Consider the following 20,277-nt stretch of genomic DNA (forward strand, 5'->3'; position numbering starts at 1 on the left):
CTGTGCTCTATTATGAGAACTCCCTAAACTCAGGAAGCTCTTTTTAGGGCTCTGACAGAATTCACGTGGGAAAAAAATAAACCATGAATGATCAAGCAAGGGTCCCCATGTCCAAGTGAACCATGCCTGCACTCATATGCCCTGTACTGATGTGGAACAGGATGGTGTTCAAAAGATATGCCTTAAAGCCAGGAAGGCCTCCTGGAGGAGGCAAAATGGGAGTTGACTTGGAAAGGATAGGAAAAGGCTCAAAGCAGCACCAGGTGTGGGGCAGGCACCACAGGCAAAGGAGGCACAGTGCATAAGAGAAATGAATTAGCAGGACACGCAGGGGAGAAGAAGGACACCAGGTTAAATAGGCTCCAGGCATTAAAAAAAAAAGAGGAAAAATCTGATTGGGCTCCCTACAGAGCTGTGGGCCATGTCCTGGGAGCCCAGATGATGGGAGGCTGCAGAAGTCAGCAATCTGCGCTGCCCAGTGGCCCCAAGACTTCTGCATAGGGTATCCCCACATGCTCAGCAAGCACTCAGATCCAGCTCTGGAGGTTGACCTACACCTCTCACTATAATGCAGTTGCTACCACGTGATCCTGCCAAGGGATTAGCCTGAGCTTCAGCATCTTCAGTGACAGAGGCTCCCTACCTAATAAGATGTACAAGCGCTTAACACTAACGGGGAAAGGCGGCTTCCCAGCCACTCCCTCCAACAGCAATGACAGTAATAAAACACTATATTCCTACTACCACTATTATTACTACCTCTACTACTAATACTACTCACATGGAACGCACTTAGTACCTTACAAAAGCTTACATGCTCCCATCACATACTCTGCCTTCATCTCCCACCCTCCATGCTGAATCACCAGTCTGATCTCTTCCCTCTGGTCAGGTGGGGGACACCTTCTACTTGGTTTCTCCTTCCCCAAGCCCACCTCCCCTCTCTCCCTTCTCTCCATTTTGGCTTCTGCAGTGCCCATGGAGTGAACCCTGCACTGTAGGCCTGTGTTGGCTCTTTGCCTATGATTCCATCACCATTCCTTTTAGCTGACCAGAATCATCTAAAAACAAAGTCTTAGTCCTTGAAAGTGAAGCACTTGGATGTATTTCTCAAAATGTGATCCTTGGCTACTCACCTTGCCATCCCGCAGCCCCTGCCAGAGATTCTGATGCCCTAGAACTGGCACCCAGAGTGATGCTGGTGAACCTCATAATTTGGCTTCAACTACATCAGGGGTTACCAAACTTCTTCTTAAAGGGACAGATGGTAAATATTTTAGGCTTGTGGCCATCTGGTCTCTGCTAAAACTACTCAACTCAGCTGTTACAGCAACAAAGCAGCCATGGACAACTTGCAGTAGGCTGAATAATGGCCCCCAGACATATCAGGTCCTAGTCCCAGAACCTGTAAATGGAACTTTATTTGGGAAAAAAGGAGTCTTTGCAGGTAATGATTAAGATAAGGCTCTTGATATGGGAAGATTACTCTGCATAATCTCCGTGGGTCCTAAATGAGGTCACAGGCATCCTTACTGTGAGGCATAGGGAGATTTGACACAGACAGAGAAGTGGAAGGCAATACCACCCTGCAGGCAGAGGTGGGAGTGATGTGGCCACAAGCTGATGGATGCTGGCAGCCCCCAGAAGCTGGAAGAAACAAGGAACAAATTCTCCCAGAGCCTCTGACACCTTGATTTTGGCCCGATAAACCAATTTTGGACTTTTGGCTTCCATAACCATGAGAGAAGACATATCTGCTGCTGTAAGCCACCGAGTTTGTGGCAACTTGTTACAGCAGCAATAGGAAGCTAATATACTACTAAATGAATGCACATGGCTATATTCTAATAAAGTTCTAATTACAAAAAAAGCTGGCTGACCTGCAGCAAAGCACAGGCTACATTTTGATGACCCCTGAATTAGCCATTAAAAGGACCAGGCGTACAAGATAGGTTGGAGAGAGAAGTCAGAAATGAATTTTAAAAAATAAATTAAAAAAATAAAATAAATAAATAGACACAAACACCCACTTGACTTCCCTTTGCTAGAAGGAGAGATAGGAAGGAGCCAGAAAAAATTTAAATCTCCTGTTCATGACCTAGTCAGAGATGAACGCAAAGAAAACCTCTAGGACTGTGTGAGGGGGACAGACCCCTCTGGCTGCAGCATCTCTCAGAGAGGGGCCTCAGCAGCTCCTGTGGGCCTGACAGGCCCAGGAGGATGGGGCAGGGTGATGGATGTGTGTGTGGGTGCAAGATGGAGGGGGGTATACCCACTTTTGGTTGTGAACATCCTCCGGAACACCCAGCTGGGACCAGAGCACTCCCTCCCCTTTCTGCCTGCCTCTGCAGAGAGGAAGCAGCTGCTCAGAGCATCACTCCCACCTCCCTCCTCTCTCGCGCACACACAAAGAAGTACGTGCCTGCACACATGCATGCACACAAACATACACACACGTGCACACCCACATGCAACTTCTCTAGGTCCATTACAGAGGAAACCTCCATAGACACTCACCAGACACGAAGGCCACTTTTTCCTTTAGGATGGGAAGGACATCAGAAGCTTTCAAACCATCATTCCGAAAAGACCCTGTTGGAGAACAAGACAGAGAGAATCAGGGTGAAAGAGGCCACATGGCTGACTCCCTGGGTCCCACCCTCAGCTTCCCAACCCCATCGTGGGCCAGAAAGTAAGCTTGTTCAGGTCCCACAGCCCAGCCCAAGAGAGAGAGGGGCTACGTCTATAACAGAAAGGACACTTCTACAAGATGCCAGGCCACAGGAGTGACCAAGAGTGTGGACCTCCGGGTCCCTGTCAATGAGGGGACAGTCCAAGTCACTCCCCAAAACATACACAAAGCTCCATGCCCAGGAGGCAACAACTATAGCCCTGTTGCTATGAATTTGAAGACAGGGGGCATTTTAGAAATCGTTTTTGTACTTCTAGTGCTAGCACAGTGTCTGGTACACTCAGTGAATATCTGAGAAAAGATTAATTAATAAAAAGATGGACCACAATGTGCAAATAATTCTTTTTGCCTTTCCTCTACGTGGCACAACAACTGTTAGTCTTCCTTTCACAGGTGGGAAAAGCGAAAATCCCCATGTGAGAAGCCAAGTCGAGTGCAACCCTCTTCCCCCACTCTTCTTCCTCCCCTCAACGACACCATCATTGAGTCCACAATGGACAGCTAGTGAGCCACACCACCCCCATGGAAAGAAACACACTGCCTTCTTCAGCAACTCATTCTCTGCCTAAACCTCACTTCTCAGTTGGAAAGTCCTTCCTGGGGTCCAGCTGAGTCCTGTTAGGAGGCTGGAGGTGGAGGCCTGGGGCTCACACAGAGTAGTGACAATGTGTAACAATGTGTCCCAGGAAACAGTAGCCTTAGGAGGCAGAGGACAGCCCAGCCCAGTGTGGGATGAGTGGAAAGGGAGGACTCAGCTTACACACACAAAATGGCAGACCACCCACTGCACCCTTATTATTTATCCCGAATACCCCGCAAGGAGCCTCACAGAGAGCCAGTCCACACTCGGAGCCCTGTGAGCTGTAACTGTACTCTCCGCTGTCTACCACCACTAGGGACACGGCACAAGAGGACCCCAGAGGAGAGGCAGTGCTGTGTCAGCTCAGTGAGAAAGAACCAGAGACCATAGATACTGTTCTAGCGCCCTTCTGCCGTGGCTTACTCCCTTGTGGTCCCAACCTGACAATCGACAGAGGAAGAACGATGCTGGGCAGGACGGTCCCATTCAGGGCTATCTCAATCCCTAAACATTGATGATCTCAAGGATCCAAAACTGTGAGAAATTTTAGCAACAACCCAGGGCTAGGATCACTGGCCTAGAGAAGGGAAATAAGACAGCTGCACGCTAACCAAAGAGGAGAAATATCCCCAGAATGCCAGTTCCCATGGCCAGAGGTCATACCCTAACCTCAAAGAAATCCCCAAAGGGCCTTTCACCTATTTCTTCTTTTGCATTTTCACTAAATGAAGACAGTAAGCCTTTGTATTCATTTGTTGCTTATCTTTAAAAGCTGACCCAGAGTAGCTGATACTGGAGTAACCAGCTGTAAGACCCATTTTGAGAAGACTGTGGCAATAGAACAATGAAATAACACCACAAAAAAGAAAGTTTTTCTGATACACATTGTTTTGGACTTTCTTTGTTTCTACAGATCTTTATGCTCTGACTTTATCTTCCACATAGAAAGATATCTTCTATTAAATTATCTTCTATTAAACCTCACTAATAGAAATTAACTAGGATCAATATAAATTATTATTGAAATTACAAATAGATAATATGCATTTTAAAACATTTTTATTATAGTTGATTTACAATGTTCTGTCAATTTCTGCTGCACAGCAAAGTGACCCAGTTATACACACACACATATATATAATATATATATATATACACACATTCTTTTACTCATATTATCTTCCATCATATTCCATCACAAGTGATTAGATATAGTTCCCTGTGCTATACAGCAGGACCTCATTGCCCATTTCCTCCAAATGTAATAGTCTGCATCTACTACCTTCAAACTCCCAGTCCATCCCAATCCCTCCCCCTCCCTCCTTGGCAACCACAAGTCTGTTCTCTATGTCCAAGTCTGTTCTGTAGATAGGTTCATTTCTGCCATATTTTAATTCCACATATGTGATATCAAATAGTATTTGTCTTTCTCTTTCTGACTTACTTCACTTAGTATGAGAATCTCTAGTTGCATCCATGTTGTTAGAAACGGCATTATTTTGTTCTTTTTTTTTTTTTTTTTGTCTTTTTGTCTTTTTAGGGCCACACCCACAGCATATGGAGGTTCTCAAGCTAGGGAAGCTGAGAACCTCAGCTGAGAACCTCCAACGGAGCTGTCGTTGCCAGCCTATGCCAGAGCCACAGCAACACCAGATCTGAGCTGCATCTGTGACCTACACCACAGCTTATGGCAACACTGGATCCTTAACCCACTGAGCAAGGCCAGGGATCCAACCCACAACCTCATACTTCCTAGTTGGATTCATTTCCTCTGCACCATGATGGGAACTCCTTTATTTTGTCCTTTTTTATGGCTGAGTAGTATTCCATTGTATATATGTACCACATCTTCTTAATCCATTCATCTGTCAATGGACATTTAGCTTGTTTCCATGTCTTGGCTATTGTGAATAGTGCTACTATGAACATAGGGGTGCATGTGTCTTTTTCAAGGAAAGTTTTGTCCAGATACATGCCCAGGAGTGGGATTGCTGGATCATATGGTAGTTCTATATTTAGTTTTCTGAGAAATCTCCACACAGTTTTCCATAGTGGTTGTACCAATTACATTAACACCAACAGTGAAGGAAGGTACCCTTTTCTACACACCCTCTTCAGCATTTGTTGCACTTTTTCACCATAATGCAATAAGAAGTTTCTGCTTCTTACACAAGGAAGAGTCCTGTCAGGCTTTACCAATTAGATAAGAATCTTTTTTTTTTTTTTTTAATGGCTTAACCTGCAGCATAAGTTAGTTCCCGGGCCAGGATTTGAATCTGAGCCGTAACTGCGGCCCACATCACAGCTGCAGTAACACCAGAAACCTTAACCCACTGTGCCAGGCTGCTGATCAAACCTGTGCCTCCACAGTAACCCAAGCTGCTGCAGTCAGATTCTTAACCCACTGTGCCACAGTGGGAAATCCATAGACAAGGATCATCTTTAACAAAAACATAAATTCCTTGTGTAGAATGATGCTTCTGCTTCAAAATAGTTTATTTTCATTTGTGAGATGTCTTTCTATGCAGCAGTTTTATAACACTCTCCTCAATGTCACTACATACACTATTAATTTCTAGAGAAAAAAATCTTATGAGAAAAGTTAAACTTCAGGCCTGTCTTCATCCAGATTATGTACAAGTTCAGAAATAACAAGACCCAAGCTAATGAGATTTTACTATGTTACAAGAATCCACATAACCCTCTTCTCTCCTAAACTCCTGGTCTATTTTTTCCGCTGTTCCTTCTCTCCTCCCCTACCATGTTAAAGTATACAAGATGGCTCTAATTCCACACAGTCCCCAGACATTAAGGAAGAGTTTGGAATCTGTTATGACAGAAGAAAAGGTTCCCCATCCTGCCCCCTCCTGGCTCCCACCTGCAGAGAGAGAGAAGGAGTCTGGACTTTCGTCTACACTGCACTCATCTACCCCACCTCTTCCTTCTCCCCTCCAGACTTCAGGACCTGAGAGAAGGGGAACAGCTTGTCCATGTAGCTTGCAATCATTGGCCCAAGTAGAGGTCACTCTCTTGTGCTGGGCTGGTCTAGGATTCCCAGGCTTCCTCTTCCCAGACCAGAGCCTTCCCCCATCCAGCTGAGACACAGCTAAGCTATTTCCCAGGTTGTGTGCCCACTATAGGAAAACTTCAAGTGTCCAGATTTACAAAACCCTCAGTAACCATTTCCAACAGCAACAACAAGATTTTCACATTATAAAAGGATTTGTTCCAGGGTCTCTTTAAAATAAGGGTTGCCTTAGTGGTTTGAATTAGCTTTTCATTTGCCAAAAATTGAATTACAAATAACTTTTCAACAATGTATGTATTATGTAAAGCCAAGTAGAGCTAAACTAATTAGCCCAGGAGCTCAGAAGTTAGCAACTTTGCATAGAAAACCTATTTGCACTGGCTAAAGATCCTGTGTATCAATTTCCCCATGGCCTTTGTGAAACCAGCTGTCAGAATCCATAATAAAGGGGAACTTCATTGAAAGCTAACTCAGACAGGATCAATGAAATAGCCACATGTTTTCACTATCAGGTGCATGTCTGGGCAGACTTACAGTAAATGTTCAATACATATTTGATGAAAGAATAAATAAATGAATGAAATGTTAACCCTTCCTAAAGTGACCTGCACAAGTCAGTGGCCTCATCTGTCCCACCCAGTGCTAGTGATCTGCACAAATCATCTCCAGGGTGCCACTCAGCTCTACTATTCTGAGACTTTTTAAACATTGTCTTCATATATCTTGGTCTTTAAGATCCTCTGATTATCAGATCAATATGCTTTGAAACAAAGTCCTGGGAACCAGTTCCTAACAAGATCCAGGGCACTTTGGGAAGATCAAACCACCCTTCCCTGGCCTCTCAGCCCATTCCTTCTCCAGGGATCAGTTTAGGGATTGGAATGCTCTGGGCACATCTCCCCACTTTGTAGATAGCCCAAGTTGCCAAAATGGGAGACCAGTGACAGAAGAACTTTTGTGAGGCATATACATCTTGAAGGAGGCACACTTAAATTGCAATTACTGTCTTCCATACAAGGTATATTGGATAGCACTCTTAGCCTAGAAAACACAGGCCCCTTGTTACCTCTAAAGAAAGGCTGAGAAGAAATAAATGCCCCTGGACCCTTGGGGTTACTGCAGGAAAAGAAAGAACCAGAGGGCTCCCTCCTTGACCTGACCCTACATGACTGCTGTGCTTTATCTTAAGGACAAAGGCACACTTTGCTGGCGTTCAGTGATAACCAACCCCTCCTTCATGTCCTGCTGCTGTCAGAATTATAAGCCTGCTGTTCTGTTAATTGGCAAAGTTGAAATGTTCTGCCTCTATTAGGGAAGTAAAAATTACCACTGCCATCTCCCCAGGATCTCCAGCATGGGCTTCTCCCAGCCCCACACGTGCCTCCTCCTCACTCCAAATGGGTTACGCTCACATTGCTGCTGCCTGTCCCTTTTCACATTTCCCTAGTCACTGACCCTGTGCTGGAAGGTGCCAATCACCCTTACTCTGGCTCTCTGCCTCTATGGGGCCCTACATGGCAAGAGCAGGAACAGCCTTTGTGTCACAGGCTCTGTCTGTGGTTTTCTGGCTCTGGGATAGCAATGAATCTCTGCTAACCTCCTTCAGGAAGCAATCCTGATTTCCACAAGCGAAAAACAAAAAGTGCTAAGCATCTGGAGGTGCAAGCTGCCAGGGTACCCATGGATTGTTCTTATTTCCTCTTAGTTCTCCGTCACACCCCCTTAATTGGCACTTAGTTAGAAGTTATTATATTAATTGTAAGTATTCCAATGTTGCAACCAATGGGCCCAAACTCTGTTTTGCCACTGAGACAGCAAAATTCCTAATGCTCAGGTCTCTGCCTGCTCTTTCCACTCCATCCCTATGGTATCCAGCTTGGGGGCCTCGATCAAGGTGACACAGAAACACTGACTAATCTGTTGTATAAAAGAGACTTGGCTTGCAGTGGAGAGTGCCAAAAACTCATTAGGCCAAACCTTGGTTTGGATGTAATTTGGACAGTTTCCTATTCCCAGAGCCATTCTTTCATCGATTCTTTATTGAGCACCTATTATGTGCTTATGTTAGGCAGTGGTGATACTTTGACAAGTAAGAAATGGACCCTGCTCTCCAGGGGTTTCCAGGCAGAGATAGAACAGGTATGCAGATAGGACAATGAGCTGTTACCAGAGATAAGATATCACCAGTACAGAATGCAAAGGGAGCTCAAAGGAAAGGCTCCCAAAAGTTGAGTCCTAAATCCTTGCTACCTCAAGTAACAAGCATCAGTTACCAGCTAGAACCTTGCTAGAAAGGCAGAATCCCAGGCCCCACCATAGACCTGCAGAATCAGAGCCTGTATTTTAACAAGAAACCCAGGTGATGAACATGCATTAGGTTTAGGGCAGCCCTATACTCTAAAGCATGTCTTTCCACTGTAGAGTTGCCTCAAAGGCAGAGATAGACAAGAGCATCCTTTAGCCCAGTCTAAGCAGAATCTCTACAATCTGAACTAGTACTTAGGCTCATCACCCCTCCCACCCCCACCCTGGGAAGACCCCTCACCACTGCCTAGGATCCCAGAGATTCAGCCATTACCCTGGGACCCAGAACTCAAATTCCGCTCTGGAATAAAAATGCCATCCAGGGGTGGCTATTTCCTCTCCAGAGCACTGAAACTGACCATGTCTGGATTTTTGGTGGTTAGGAATGTTTACGAATAACACTTGTCCAAACTGCTTGGAATTTTGGTAGCTTAAACCACTCTGCCATGCATCAAATATTTTAATTTCGCAACAAATCTTCCTTGCTACCCCAACCCTAGAGCCCTCTGCCTTCTCTAACTGCTCTTAGTACCATAAAGACCGCCACTGATCATATTTAGAGGCCAGGATGCCATCTCTGAGATGGCCCCAGGGGACGGAGCAGCCAGGTGGTTTATGCCCTTTATTGCTCCTGTACTCCCACCCACAGGTGCAAAGCCCTGGACACTGGGCGATACTGGATGAGAAAGAGAGGAAGGAGAGGTGCCCCCACCCTAGGAAGCTCCACATCTAAGGAGACCACAGTGCTCACCTCAGGTAATTCCAACACTGGGAGAGGAGACCCAAGCTTTGCCCCCTGAGAGTTTCCTGCCTAATAAAATACCTAGTGCCCATTTCCCCTGACACCAGGAAGCCACCAGACACTGTAGAAAGAAAAAAAAAATTAAAAGATTCTGAAAAAGACCCTCTTATCCTTCCCCCCAAAAGGCTGTCCTGCCTCCCCTCTACCTTAACTACTGGTGCCATCATCCACTGAGTTAGCCAAACAGGAAGCTGGGAGACATATCCCAGACTCCACCCAAACTCTAGCACTGCTCCTACACTGCAAATATCGATTCAGATACTTGGTTCTGTTGCTTCTACCTCTTAATCATTCTCTAATCCATCATTTCCTCTGTGTGGTTTCCCTAACCTCCCCCATCAAGTGGAGCAGTCCCGGACTGTGCCCTGTACTCTATCACTTGAGAAAGGCATTTCTGTGTTTTCATTCTGCTTCCCATTAACTGTCCTGATACCCTGAGGGTGGGGACCATGTCTTATCGTTCTACCCCAGCACCTAGCACAGGGCCTGTCAGACAAAAGAGGCTAAAGATATAATGAAGTAAAACTGAGCATGCAAAGCTCTTAAGAAAACAGGGAATAAGAGTGGTGAGTGGGAGGCAATTCATCAGGGCAGCTCCCCCAGCAGGTGATCTTTGAGCCAGGTTTTGAATAAGGGAAGAGCCAGGGAATGGTGCTTTGGTGGGGAGTGGGAAGCAGCAAGCACTAAGGCAGAGAGGAAGGGGCAAGCAAGCTGTCTGCTAGAGATGGAGAGAGCTTACTAACTGAACAAAAAAGCCAGGTCAGGGAGTTCTTTTGTGGTACAGCGGGTTAAGGATCTGGCATTGTTACTGCAGCAGCTTGGGTCGCTGCTGTGACACGGGTTTGATCTCTGGCCTTGGGCACTTCCATATGCCATGGGCACAGTCAAGAAAGAAAGAAAGAAGAAGAAAGAAAGAGAGGAAGAGAAAGAAAGAAAGAGAGAGCAAGCGAGCAGGGTCAGGAAGTGATGGCAAGGAGGGTATGCAGGTGGTTGGGTGGGCTCCATGATCTCACTCTGAACTTGACCAATCTCAATAGGGCTCCTGAAAAGGCCCAGGCAAAGATGTGGCTGCAAGTGCCTGCAGAAGCTTGGACAGCTGGACTGTGCCTCAGCAAGGGCCAGAGCCAGGTGACACCCGGCTGGTCCCAGCAGGCACTGACCCCAAGCTCCACATCACACTCTGTTCTATCTTCAAAGAGACAGGGGAGGACGGGACACACAGCCCCTACTAGGTGGGTTCAAGGGGGTGGGGGCAGGGGAACACTGGAACTTGGCCTCTTTTTATCTTCTCCCTGGATTCCTGGAGAGACAAGAAGAACATTTTTCCGCTAGGTACCTCCTGGGAGCCTGTGAGAGTTTGTATAAGACTCCAGAAGACACAATGTGGAACTATTCATAAAGGGATGAGACCAAGGACATGGCCCCTTTTGCACAGGGACTAGATGGGCAAAGCCCTTGAGAGAAGGCACTGTCAGTGTAGCTGGGATGAGCGGGAAGCTATAGGTGGGAGGAGGTGGTGATCTTCATTCCCCTCATCCTTCTCTCCTTCCCACTTTCTTATGTTAACACAAGAAAAGGAGAGTGAGGTGCAAGAGTGCAAAGGGGCAGGGTAAGAGTGAGAGATAAAGAGCTGGGAAGAAACACACACACACACACACACACACACAGAGATGGAGGTGATTGTCTTATCTCCTCTTTACAGATGCTAATGAGCTACTGAGGAAACTGCCTGTTGGAAACTCCTCCAGTGACTATAAATATGTTCCTTGGAGCTCTCCTTAAAACAACTGCCACTGAGGCAGGAATTGTGTGCTGAGCAGAAGGAATAAATCTGGCAGAGAAAGAGACTGGGCAGCTTTGTGTCAGCATTAGACACAGCTCAGTGTGGGGAGCCAATACCCCTCCCCAGCCTGGAGAATCCCTGTTCCCAGTAAGGCTGACACCCCACAAAGTCCTCCACCACTGACACCTGCCAACGTCGGACCAATCAGCAGCATCCTTCCTGCCCTTGGGCAGAAGCCACTGGAAGAGCAAAGGTGTGGCAGGCTCTCCTCACTGCAAAAGGCTCTGGGACTTCTGAGAGGACATGCATGAGCTGCAGATCACCTGATTTCATGCAAAAGGGGAGAGAGAAAAAAACACAAGGCCTCCTCTTTTAGCAACTGCAAAATACTAATCTTTTCTAAGCAAACTGATGGTAGTCAGGGACTTGAGAGGATGGCATTTTCATACAAGGAGAATGCAATGTCTACCTTCTCTGAATGCTGACTTGCATTTGAACTTCACTCCTCAAATGACCATTTTCTGACCTTCTCCATAGTGAGCTATGTCCCTTTCCCATGTTGCCTTCCCTAACTCTTCCCAACCCCAGACTGGACTGGTTTCCTTTCTCTGTATATCACATGGCAGGCATCTCACTGCCATGCCATCTCCACCCCTGCCTCTGGACCTCTCTCTAGACCCTAAGCTCTTGAGGGGAGAGACAGGGTGCTTATCTCCATATTTCCAATGCCTGACATACAGCTGGTGGTTAATAAACAACCCAGGAACCAAGTCTTGCTCATCCACAGTGCCTTCTACACAAAAGGTGCTTAATAACAGCTATGCCTCTTCTTCTGGTCCCTCTCTGTGTCTACTTCTACCCCAAGTCCATCCTTCTCTCTCTCATGCTTCACACCAGCTATAATTGTGGCCAATTTCAATATTAACTTCCTAAAGTCAATATTAGATATAAAAGCATGGCTAATGGGCTACTTTTGAAGAGCAGAAATGTGTAACACTTAACATTGCTAAATTAGCTCCATTAAAGATCACTAATAATTAGCACTTTAAACATGTGGGTAACACTCCTCTAAGCCCAGCCTATTGAGCAAACCATTTCTGTTTATTCTTTGCAAGCTTTCATATTAGCCTGAGTTGAGACCTCAGCTGCAATACACAGGTTCACTCACTCTCCCACCCTCCTTCCCTTCCCAGGAAAGTTGACACCATTCAATGTACTCTGGACATAAGAAAATTGCCACTTCAGAAGTGATTATATCTGCTCGTTACTTTTTAAAACATAGTCTTTGCTAACAGACCAGTTATTTAAAGTGCTCATACCTCACAGATGGTGGTGACGGTGGGCAATTTATTGCCTTTTTATTACACTGAGCATCATTCTGGGATGGGTCTTCAAAGTAACACAGAACATTAGCCAGTGACGAATCAGTTAGTGATGAATATAAATCAACTGATAAACATTAGCAGTATATTTGCTTTTACAATATATTTAGAGAGGGTTAGGGAGGTACTCAGAGGTATAAGGTGTGTGCTATGCAAGTTCAGACCTCAAAGTTTCACTCCTCCTCGGGACCCTCACTCAGCATGTCTCCCTCTTCCCCAGTGTGCATGTCAATGGCATTTTAATTTTTGTTAATTCTCATTTAATTGGGACATTATGACTTAGGTTAAAAATGAAATTGTTGATTTGAAAAGCCATATTTGGCCTCTATCATTACAGAAGACACTCAGGCAGGCATTCAAATAGGAAAAGGCCCAGAATCTCCCCAAGGCCTCTCTCCTACTCCCCACCCCCACTCCCATGGCCTGAAATTCAGGTGTGGGTCACAATAAAGCAGCAGTGGCTGATGGCAGAGCTCAGAGCAAGAGACCCTCATGGGCAGCTCCTAGAGCAGTTTCCCTCACCCTAGCCCAGACCTTCTCTCTGCTCCCACCTCTAGGCTTTCGGATTCCGCAGCTGTGCCATTACTGCCTGGGTCTCACTACCATGCCCCTCAGTGGAAGCAATGCCACACAGACTAATTGGGAACAGACTAGACACAGGTTCACTACAGACATGGAACAACTAACGAAAACGTAACAACCAGGTTTGCAGAATTGCAAACCAGGTGCAGCCTGACAGGTGAGAAGGGATACACCCAAAGGTCATGTTATTGAACAAACTTCAGCAAACTAAAGTACCTTCTCCCACTTCAAGGACATGCATGCTGCTGTCCTTGGTCCTGAGCGTGTAGTTGCTACCCAGAATGGCTGCTGTCCAGCCTGTCTTAGGATATACAAACCAAATGAGAGTTACACATAAAGATATATCAAGGAGATAAACAAATATGAAAAAGTGTTGAAGGATATAGACTTGGAGGGGTCACTAGAAGGAATAAAGATACTTGTTTTGGTATTGTTTTACAAATAACTGCAGTAATCAAGGAAGAAAGGTGTTTGGAATGTATGTATATGCATGACTGGGTCACTTTGCTGTACAGTAGAAATTGGTACAACATTGTAAATAAACCATACCCTAATAAATTTTTTTTTGTCTTTTTTGCTATTTCTTGGGCCGCTCCCGCAGCATATGGAGGTTCCCAGGCTAGGGGTCTAATCGGAGCTGTAGCTGCCGGCCTATGCCAGAGCCACAGCAATGCAGGATCTGAGCCGCGTCTGCAACCTACACCACAGCTCACGGCAACGCCGGATCTTTAACCCACTGAGAAAGGGCAGGGACCAAACCCGCTACCTCATGGTTCCTAGTCGGATTCGTTAACCACTGCGCCACGACGGGAACTCCATAAATTTTTTTTAAAAGAGAAAAGAAAAGTCTGTGCACCTCATTCAATAACACACACACACACACACCTCCCATAGAAATGAGACAGCGTGAACTCCTCAGGTCCCTCAATACTACATTTAGGTTTCTGGTAACCCGAGGTAGAAGGATTGGCCACAGAAAGATTTCCTAGAGTTTTAAAGAATTTTTAAGTTTCTCCTTAAGTTATTACTTTAGGTATCTAAACACTACCCAATTCAGTTTAATAAGTAATAATAGAACAACTATATGTGCCAAATAAAGTTCCAATCACTATGGGTAAAATGATAAAAAATGTAGAGTTCCTTATCTTAGGAAATTTTTAGAGGGAGAATCAGATATATAAACATGTAACTTTTTTATAATGATTTTTATTTTTTTCCACTGTAGCTGATTAACAGTGTTCTGTCAATTTTCTACTGCACAGCAAGGTGACCCAGTCACTCGTACATGTACACATTCTTTTTCTCACATTATCATGCTCCATCACAAGGGACCAGACATAGTTCCCAGTGCTTTACAGCAGGGTCCCATTACTTATTCATTCCAAAGGCAATAGTTTGCATCTATTAACTCCAAATTCCCAGTACCTCCCACTCCTTCCCCCTCCCTCTTTGCAACCACAAGTCTGTTCTCTACGACCATGATTTTCTTTTCTGTGGAAAGGTTTGTTTGTGCCAAATATTAGATTCCAGATATAAGTGAAATCATATGGTATTTGTCTTCCTCTTTCTGATGTATTTCACTTAGTATGAGTCTCTAGTTCCACCCATATTGCTGCAAATGGCATTATTTTGTTCTTTTTTATGACTGAGTAGTATTCCATTGTGTATATATATACCACATCTTCTTAATCCAGTCATCTGTTGATGGACATTTAGGTTGTTTCCATGTCTTGGCCATTGCGAATAGTGCTGCAATGAACATTCGGGTGCATGTGTCTTTTTCAAGGAAAGTTTTGTCCTGCTATGTGCCCAAGAGTGGGATTTCTTGGTCATATGGTAGTTCTATATATAGTTTTCTAAGGTACTTCCATACTGATAAACACATAATTTTAATATCAGGTAAGAAACACATTGATAGAGGTACATACAAAGAACAAATATTCAGAAAATGCAAAAGGGATAATAAAACTCTACGAAAGTGTCTGAAAAGTAAAGGATCAAGAGAGAAGAGGTGATGGGTTATAGGAACCTCAGTGAGGTCATGGACTGGACAGGGTGGTGGTGAATACTGAGGTCTCTGATAGGTTTCGGAGAACATAAAGGAATAGCTAAGAGTACCCAGGTGGGTCCCCACCCAGCCATAACCCAGACCCGCTCCACAGTAACAGAGCGATGAGTTAATGTTTGCCAGAGATAACCAACAAAGCTTCCCTTGCAAACTTAGCATAATAAGGAACTAGCATAAGTTCGGGAATGACCAGGATCAAGAGAGAGTCTGACTCATGATGCCTTCTTTATTTCTTTAGAAAGCAGCATAACTCTGGAGTCCTCACTGTGGCACAACGAGTTAAAGATCGATCGGGCATTGTCTCTGTGGTGGCGTGGGTTCAATCCATGGGCTGACACAGTGGGTTAAAGATTCACCATTGCCACAGCTGTGGCTCGGATTCAATCTCTGGCCTGGGAACTTCCATATGTCATGGGTGTGTCAAGGAAAAAAAAAAAAAAAAAACTACCGCCCATCACAGATAGAGTGTCTTGTGACTAAAAGAACTGAATTCAAATAAGCTGTAAAAAGAAAATTAATTTTTCATTAAATGTCATTTAGAGATTTTTCATGTAAGCAAATAGGGTTTAGCTTAGGAAGACAAGACATTAAAGAAGATTTAAGTAAAGTAAAATTCAAATAAAATCAATATGCTTTTGGATTTAAAAGCTAAATTTATAGAAGATATAAGTTGAATGAATCTCTAAGTACCTATTATATGCCAAAGGGATTTTCAACTAGACTTCTATTTGAGGGAATAAATGGATAAAAATAAGCATGTTTCATAAAAAAAAAGAATAATATGTTGTGTTTGCCCTACTAGATATTAATATGCATATTATACATATTATATTAATATATATAAAGCTACAATTATTAAAAGGTGGCACAAACACAAGAATTAACATACAAATGAATGGAGCCAGATTCATAGACCTAATACAGATCTGACATATTTAAGAACCTAATATATGATAAGTGGAGAATCTAAAGAAATGGGGAAAAGAGGAATTATTCAACAAATGGCACTGGAAAAATGGACTAGTTGGAAAAGAAAAATCAAATTACTCCTCAAAACTTCACACTATGCACCAAAATAAATTTTAGATAGAAAACTAAATCTTAAAAATGACATATAAAAAAAATCTTAAAAGAAAACATGGGTGAGTATATAACTAATAACTTAATAAGAAAGCACTCTCTAGACATGAAAGCATTGAAAGAAATAAGAAAAGAAAATATTTATGGTTTGTCTATAGAAAATTTTAAACTATACATCAGGGTATAAACAAAACTTAGAATATAAATGACAAGCTGGGAAGCATATTTACAACAAATCTGACAAAGGATTAACTCTACTCCCCTATCTGAAAAACAAGCAAAGAATATAAATATACATTTCAAAAAAAAGGAGAAATGGCAATAAACAAGAAAAAGTAGTCAACCTAATTAGTAATCAAGTATATGCAAACTGAATGATGAGATGTTTTAAAAACTGTTAAATTTGCAAAGATTTTTAAAAGGCAATAATCCTCAATGCTGGCAAGAGTTCAGTGCTAGCCCTCTCTGCCCAGATCCCTCCTGGTGCAAGTAAAATTGCTGCAACCTTTCCAGAAGGCAATTTGGTAATACGAGTCATGAATAATACTATACATAATCAATGACCTAATTATTCAATTCCCCTTCTGGATGCCTATCTAAGGAACTAAGGGAAAGTGAGGGCTAATATTCAAGGACAGGGATTTTATGCAGCACTTTTTTGTGTGTTTTTTTTTTTTTTTTTTTTTTTTGGCTTTTTAGGGCCACATCCACGGCATATAGAAGTTCCCACACTAGGGCTGAATCAGAGCTACAGCTGACGGTCTACACTACAGCCACAGCAATGCCACATCTGAGCCACATCTATGACCTACACCACAGCTCACAGCAACGCCAGATCCTTAACCCACTGAGCAAGGCCAGGGATCGAACCCACAACCTCATGGTTATTAGTTGGACTGGTTTCTGCTGTGCCACAATGGGAATTCCCAAGTAGCACTTTTTATTGTAGTCCCAAACTGCAAACAGACTAAATGTCCAATAGAAGGGGACTAGTTAGATAAATCTGAGATAGCCATAATGCCAATCAGCCATTAAAATTATTTTTGAGTAATTTATAATTTTATGGAAGAATACTCACAATATGTAAAGTAAAAAATAGGATACTAATGATACCTGTACTATATATGTTAGATTGAATCACATGAAATTGCTGAAGCCCAACTTTTTTTTGTTTTGGTTTTTTGGGTTTTTTTTAACCCTCAGAAATATCAATTTAGTGTGATCCCAAATATAGATATATTTCTGGGTTGTGGGGATTATGAAGCTATTTCATTTTCTTCTTTATTCTGTTTCTGCAATGAATATGTATTAAAATGTTAAAGTTGTATAATTATATACAGATCATATAAAGAAATATCCCAAACCTAACTCTAATAAACCACCTCTGCTTCCTCTTATCTGAAATTTACCATCCTCTGCGTCTTTGATCTCTTAATCTCCAGGCTCTGCATCTATGTTTCTTCTGCAATTTATTCACATGTTCTGTAATTTTCTCTTTGGGGTTAATCTCCAGAAAAAGAAGTGGGGCCCCAGAAGGGGTCTGACTTATGCTGTCAGTTCCCCTTCCTCTAGGAAGCCTTCCCAGATGAGGCATGAGAGTCATGAGATTTCTAATACCCAGAAGTGGCCCTATGCCTCTCAGTCAGTAGAAGTATCATGGAAGAGGAAAGCAGGTAGCCCTCTCATTGGGAATCCTCCCCACTTGAGTCCTTGCCACTCCCCTGGAGTTGGGACTGACATTCCTGCCTCTGCCCCTGCCCCATTGGTAGGCTAACAGATAAAAGGTTAAGGTCCACAGGCTCAAGCGAAGGCAGCCAGCAGCTTCCCTTCATCAGCTGGTGGGAGCCAATCCATCATCCCCAGGCTGACATCTCGTTGTGCTCTATATTCCTGACACATATTTGTTGGACTCTTTATCCACTCTATCATGAGGATCTTTCAATGACATGTCCTCTCCCAGCACTTCCTAACTGTGCCACTCAAGTAGATCCTAGGTCCCACAGGGTAGCAGAAAGAACACTAGACTTGGTGTCAGATGATCTGGGTTCAACTCATATCAACTTAGCAACTTTTTTTTTAATTTTTTTTTTTTTTTGTCTTTTTGCCTTTTCTAGGGCTGCTCCCGTGGCATATGAAAGTTCCCAGGCTAGGGGTCCAATTGGAGCTGTAGCCGCCGGCCTATGCCAGAGCCACAGCAACACGAGATCCGAGCCGTGTCTGCAACCTACACCACAGCTCACGGCAATGTCAGATCCTTAACCCACTGAGCAAGGCCAGGGATCAAACCTGCAACTTCATGGTTCCTAGTCAGATTCGTTAACCACTGCGCCATGACAGGAACTCCCTCAACTTAGCAACTTTGAGGAGATCCCTCACCCTCTCGGTCTTCAATTGCCTCAAGTGGATGTTTCAATACACCCCTAAGAAAGGATTAAATAAATTCAAAGTAAAGCAGTTGCCAAACAGCAAAAGTCTATACAGAGGTAAGGTATTAACTATCTCACCTGTATTGTAGCCTTTTTGTGGAAGCAGATACATATTGCATGCCTTTCTGGTCTCAAAGCATGCTTGTGCTTTTAGGCTCTAGCTAAAGCCCTCCCACTGCTGCCGCCATCACTGCCAACCTCAAGTGAAAAGCAGTACCTGCTTTTTAGTGGCGACGATCAGAGAAAGCCTGGCTCATCCCATCTACCTGCACTACTCTGCTGTCTCAAATCTCAGGAAAACAACTATGCAGACTGTAACCCCAAAGTCTAGGCAGGCATTAGTCTGCAGGGTAAGGAAGCTGCAGAATTATGTGGCTATGTTCCCATTTCCACTCAAACAGGACAGGAAACATTGTTCCCAATGTGGAGTGAGGGCTGTGTCGAAATAACCAAAGATACATCCCTGAATTCCTGCATGTGTAATTGTCTTGGCACACCCACTAGGACAAGCAGGTGAGTGAAACCTGGAAAACACTTTTGGTCTTCATGAAATGCCAGCCTCAGTGGATTCCTGCCACCTCTTCTAGCCTTTCTCTTCTGATAACTGAATGTCTCCTTACAACATCTAGAATGCACAGAGGTGGGTCACCATCCCAGAAATGGGACCAGGACCTCCACCCTCCACCCTCCACTCTCCATGAATTCACCAGCCTCCCAGAGTAAAGCATCACTTCCCCTCACCTCCCTCTCCCATGATCCACACCCAGAAAGAACTATTAAATATGCCTGGTGGCTTTGCTAATAGCCCCCTGCCAGTGGGTAACAGAGACAACAACCTTCCTTCCCTTCAGAGCACTGGGCCATGACAAAAGATGCCCCTTCCTAGAGCGCCCATCCAGGGCCAGAACCAAGTAGAACCAAACGGAATGGCAGAGCTGGAAAGTCCTTACCAACAGCTGGTCCTTCGCTGGCAGGAAGGGAAACTGAAATTCAGTAAGGGAAAGGTACTCAAGGTCACACAACGAGTCTAGAAATCCAATCTTAGTCAAGCATCTTCTACTCTATACCATGGCCTGAAAAGTTGCCCCACTATAGATGCATTCACGTTAAAATGCAAGGAGAGGTAAATAAGACTTAGGACTTTTCTTTCCAACATAGTAGCCAGCAGCTATATGAAACTATTTAAATTTCAATTAATTAAACAAAATTAAAAATTCAGGTCCTCAGTCACATTTGAAGTAGCTAATGGCTATCATATTGGTGAACACTGATAAAGAACATTTCCATCATTACAGAAAAGTCCTATCGACAGTGCCAATTATTTAGATGGAGAGAGAGCCTACAAATGGTTACATTCTCTAAGGACAAGGTCTGTGTCAGGTGCTCCCTTGGAATGTACTGGGAATGTTCTTCATAACCCACAACCAACGACTGAATGAGTGAAAGAACGATACAACCAATGAGAGGCTCAGCCAGCAAGGACCCAGAGGCCATAAAACACAGATGGTCACCCAGGGGAGCCGAAGAGCTGGCCTTTCTTGGTCTAAGCA

The 20,277-nt window shown here is 44.0% G+C and overlaps 1 protein-coding gene across 1 annotated transcript in view; it reads right to left on the reverse strand.

Annotated features, from left to right (window-relative positions):
- The window catches only part of KALRN (kalirin RhoGEF kinase), a 623,278-nt gene that overhangs the window by 497,066 nt on the left and 105,935 nt on the right, over nt 1-20,277 (reverse strand). The window contains 1 exon segment of the mRNA XM_021071254.1: nt 2,518-2,592. Within this exon segment, the coding sequence (XP_020926913.1) occupies nt 2,518-2,592 (75 nt within the window).

The sequence above is a fragment of the Sus scrofa genome, chromosome 13, assembly GCF_000003025.6.
Source record: "Sus scrofa isolate TJ Tabasco breed Duroc chromosome 13, Sscrofa11.1, whole genome shotgun sequence".
NCBI lineage: Eukaryota > Metazoa > Chordata > Mammalia > Artiodactyla > Suidae > Sus > Sus scrofa.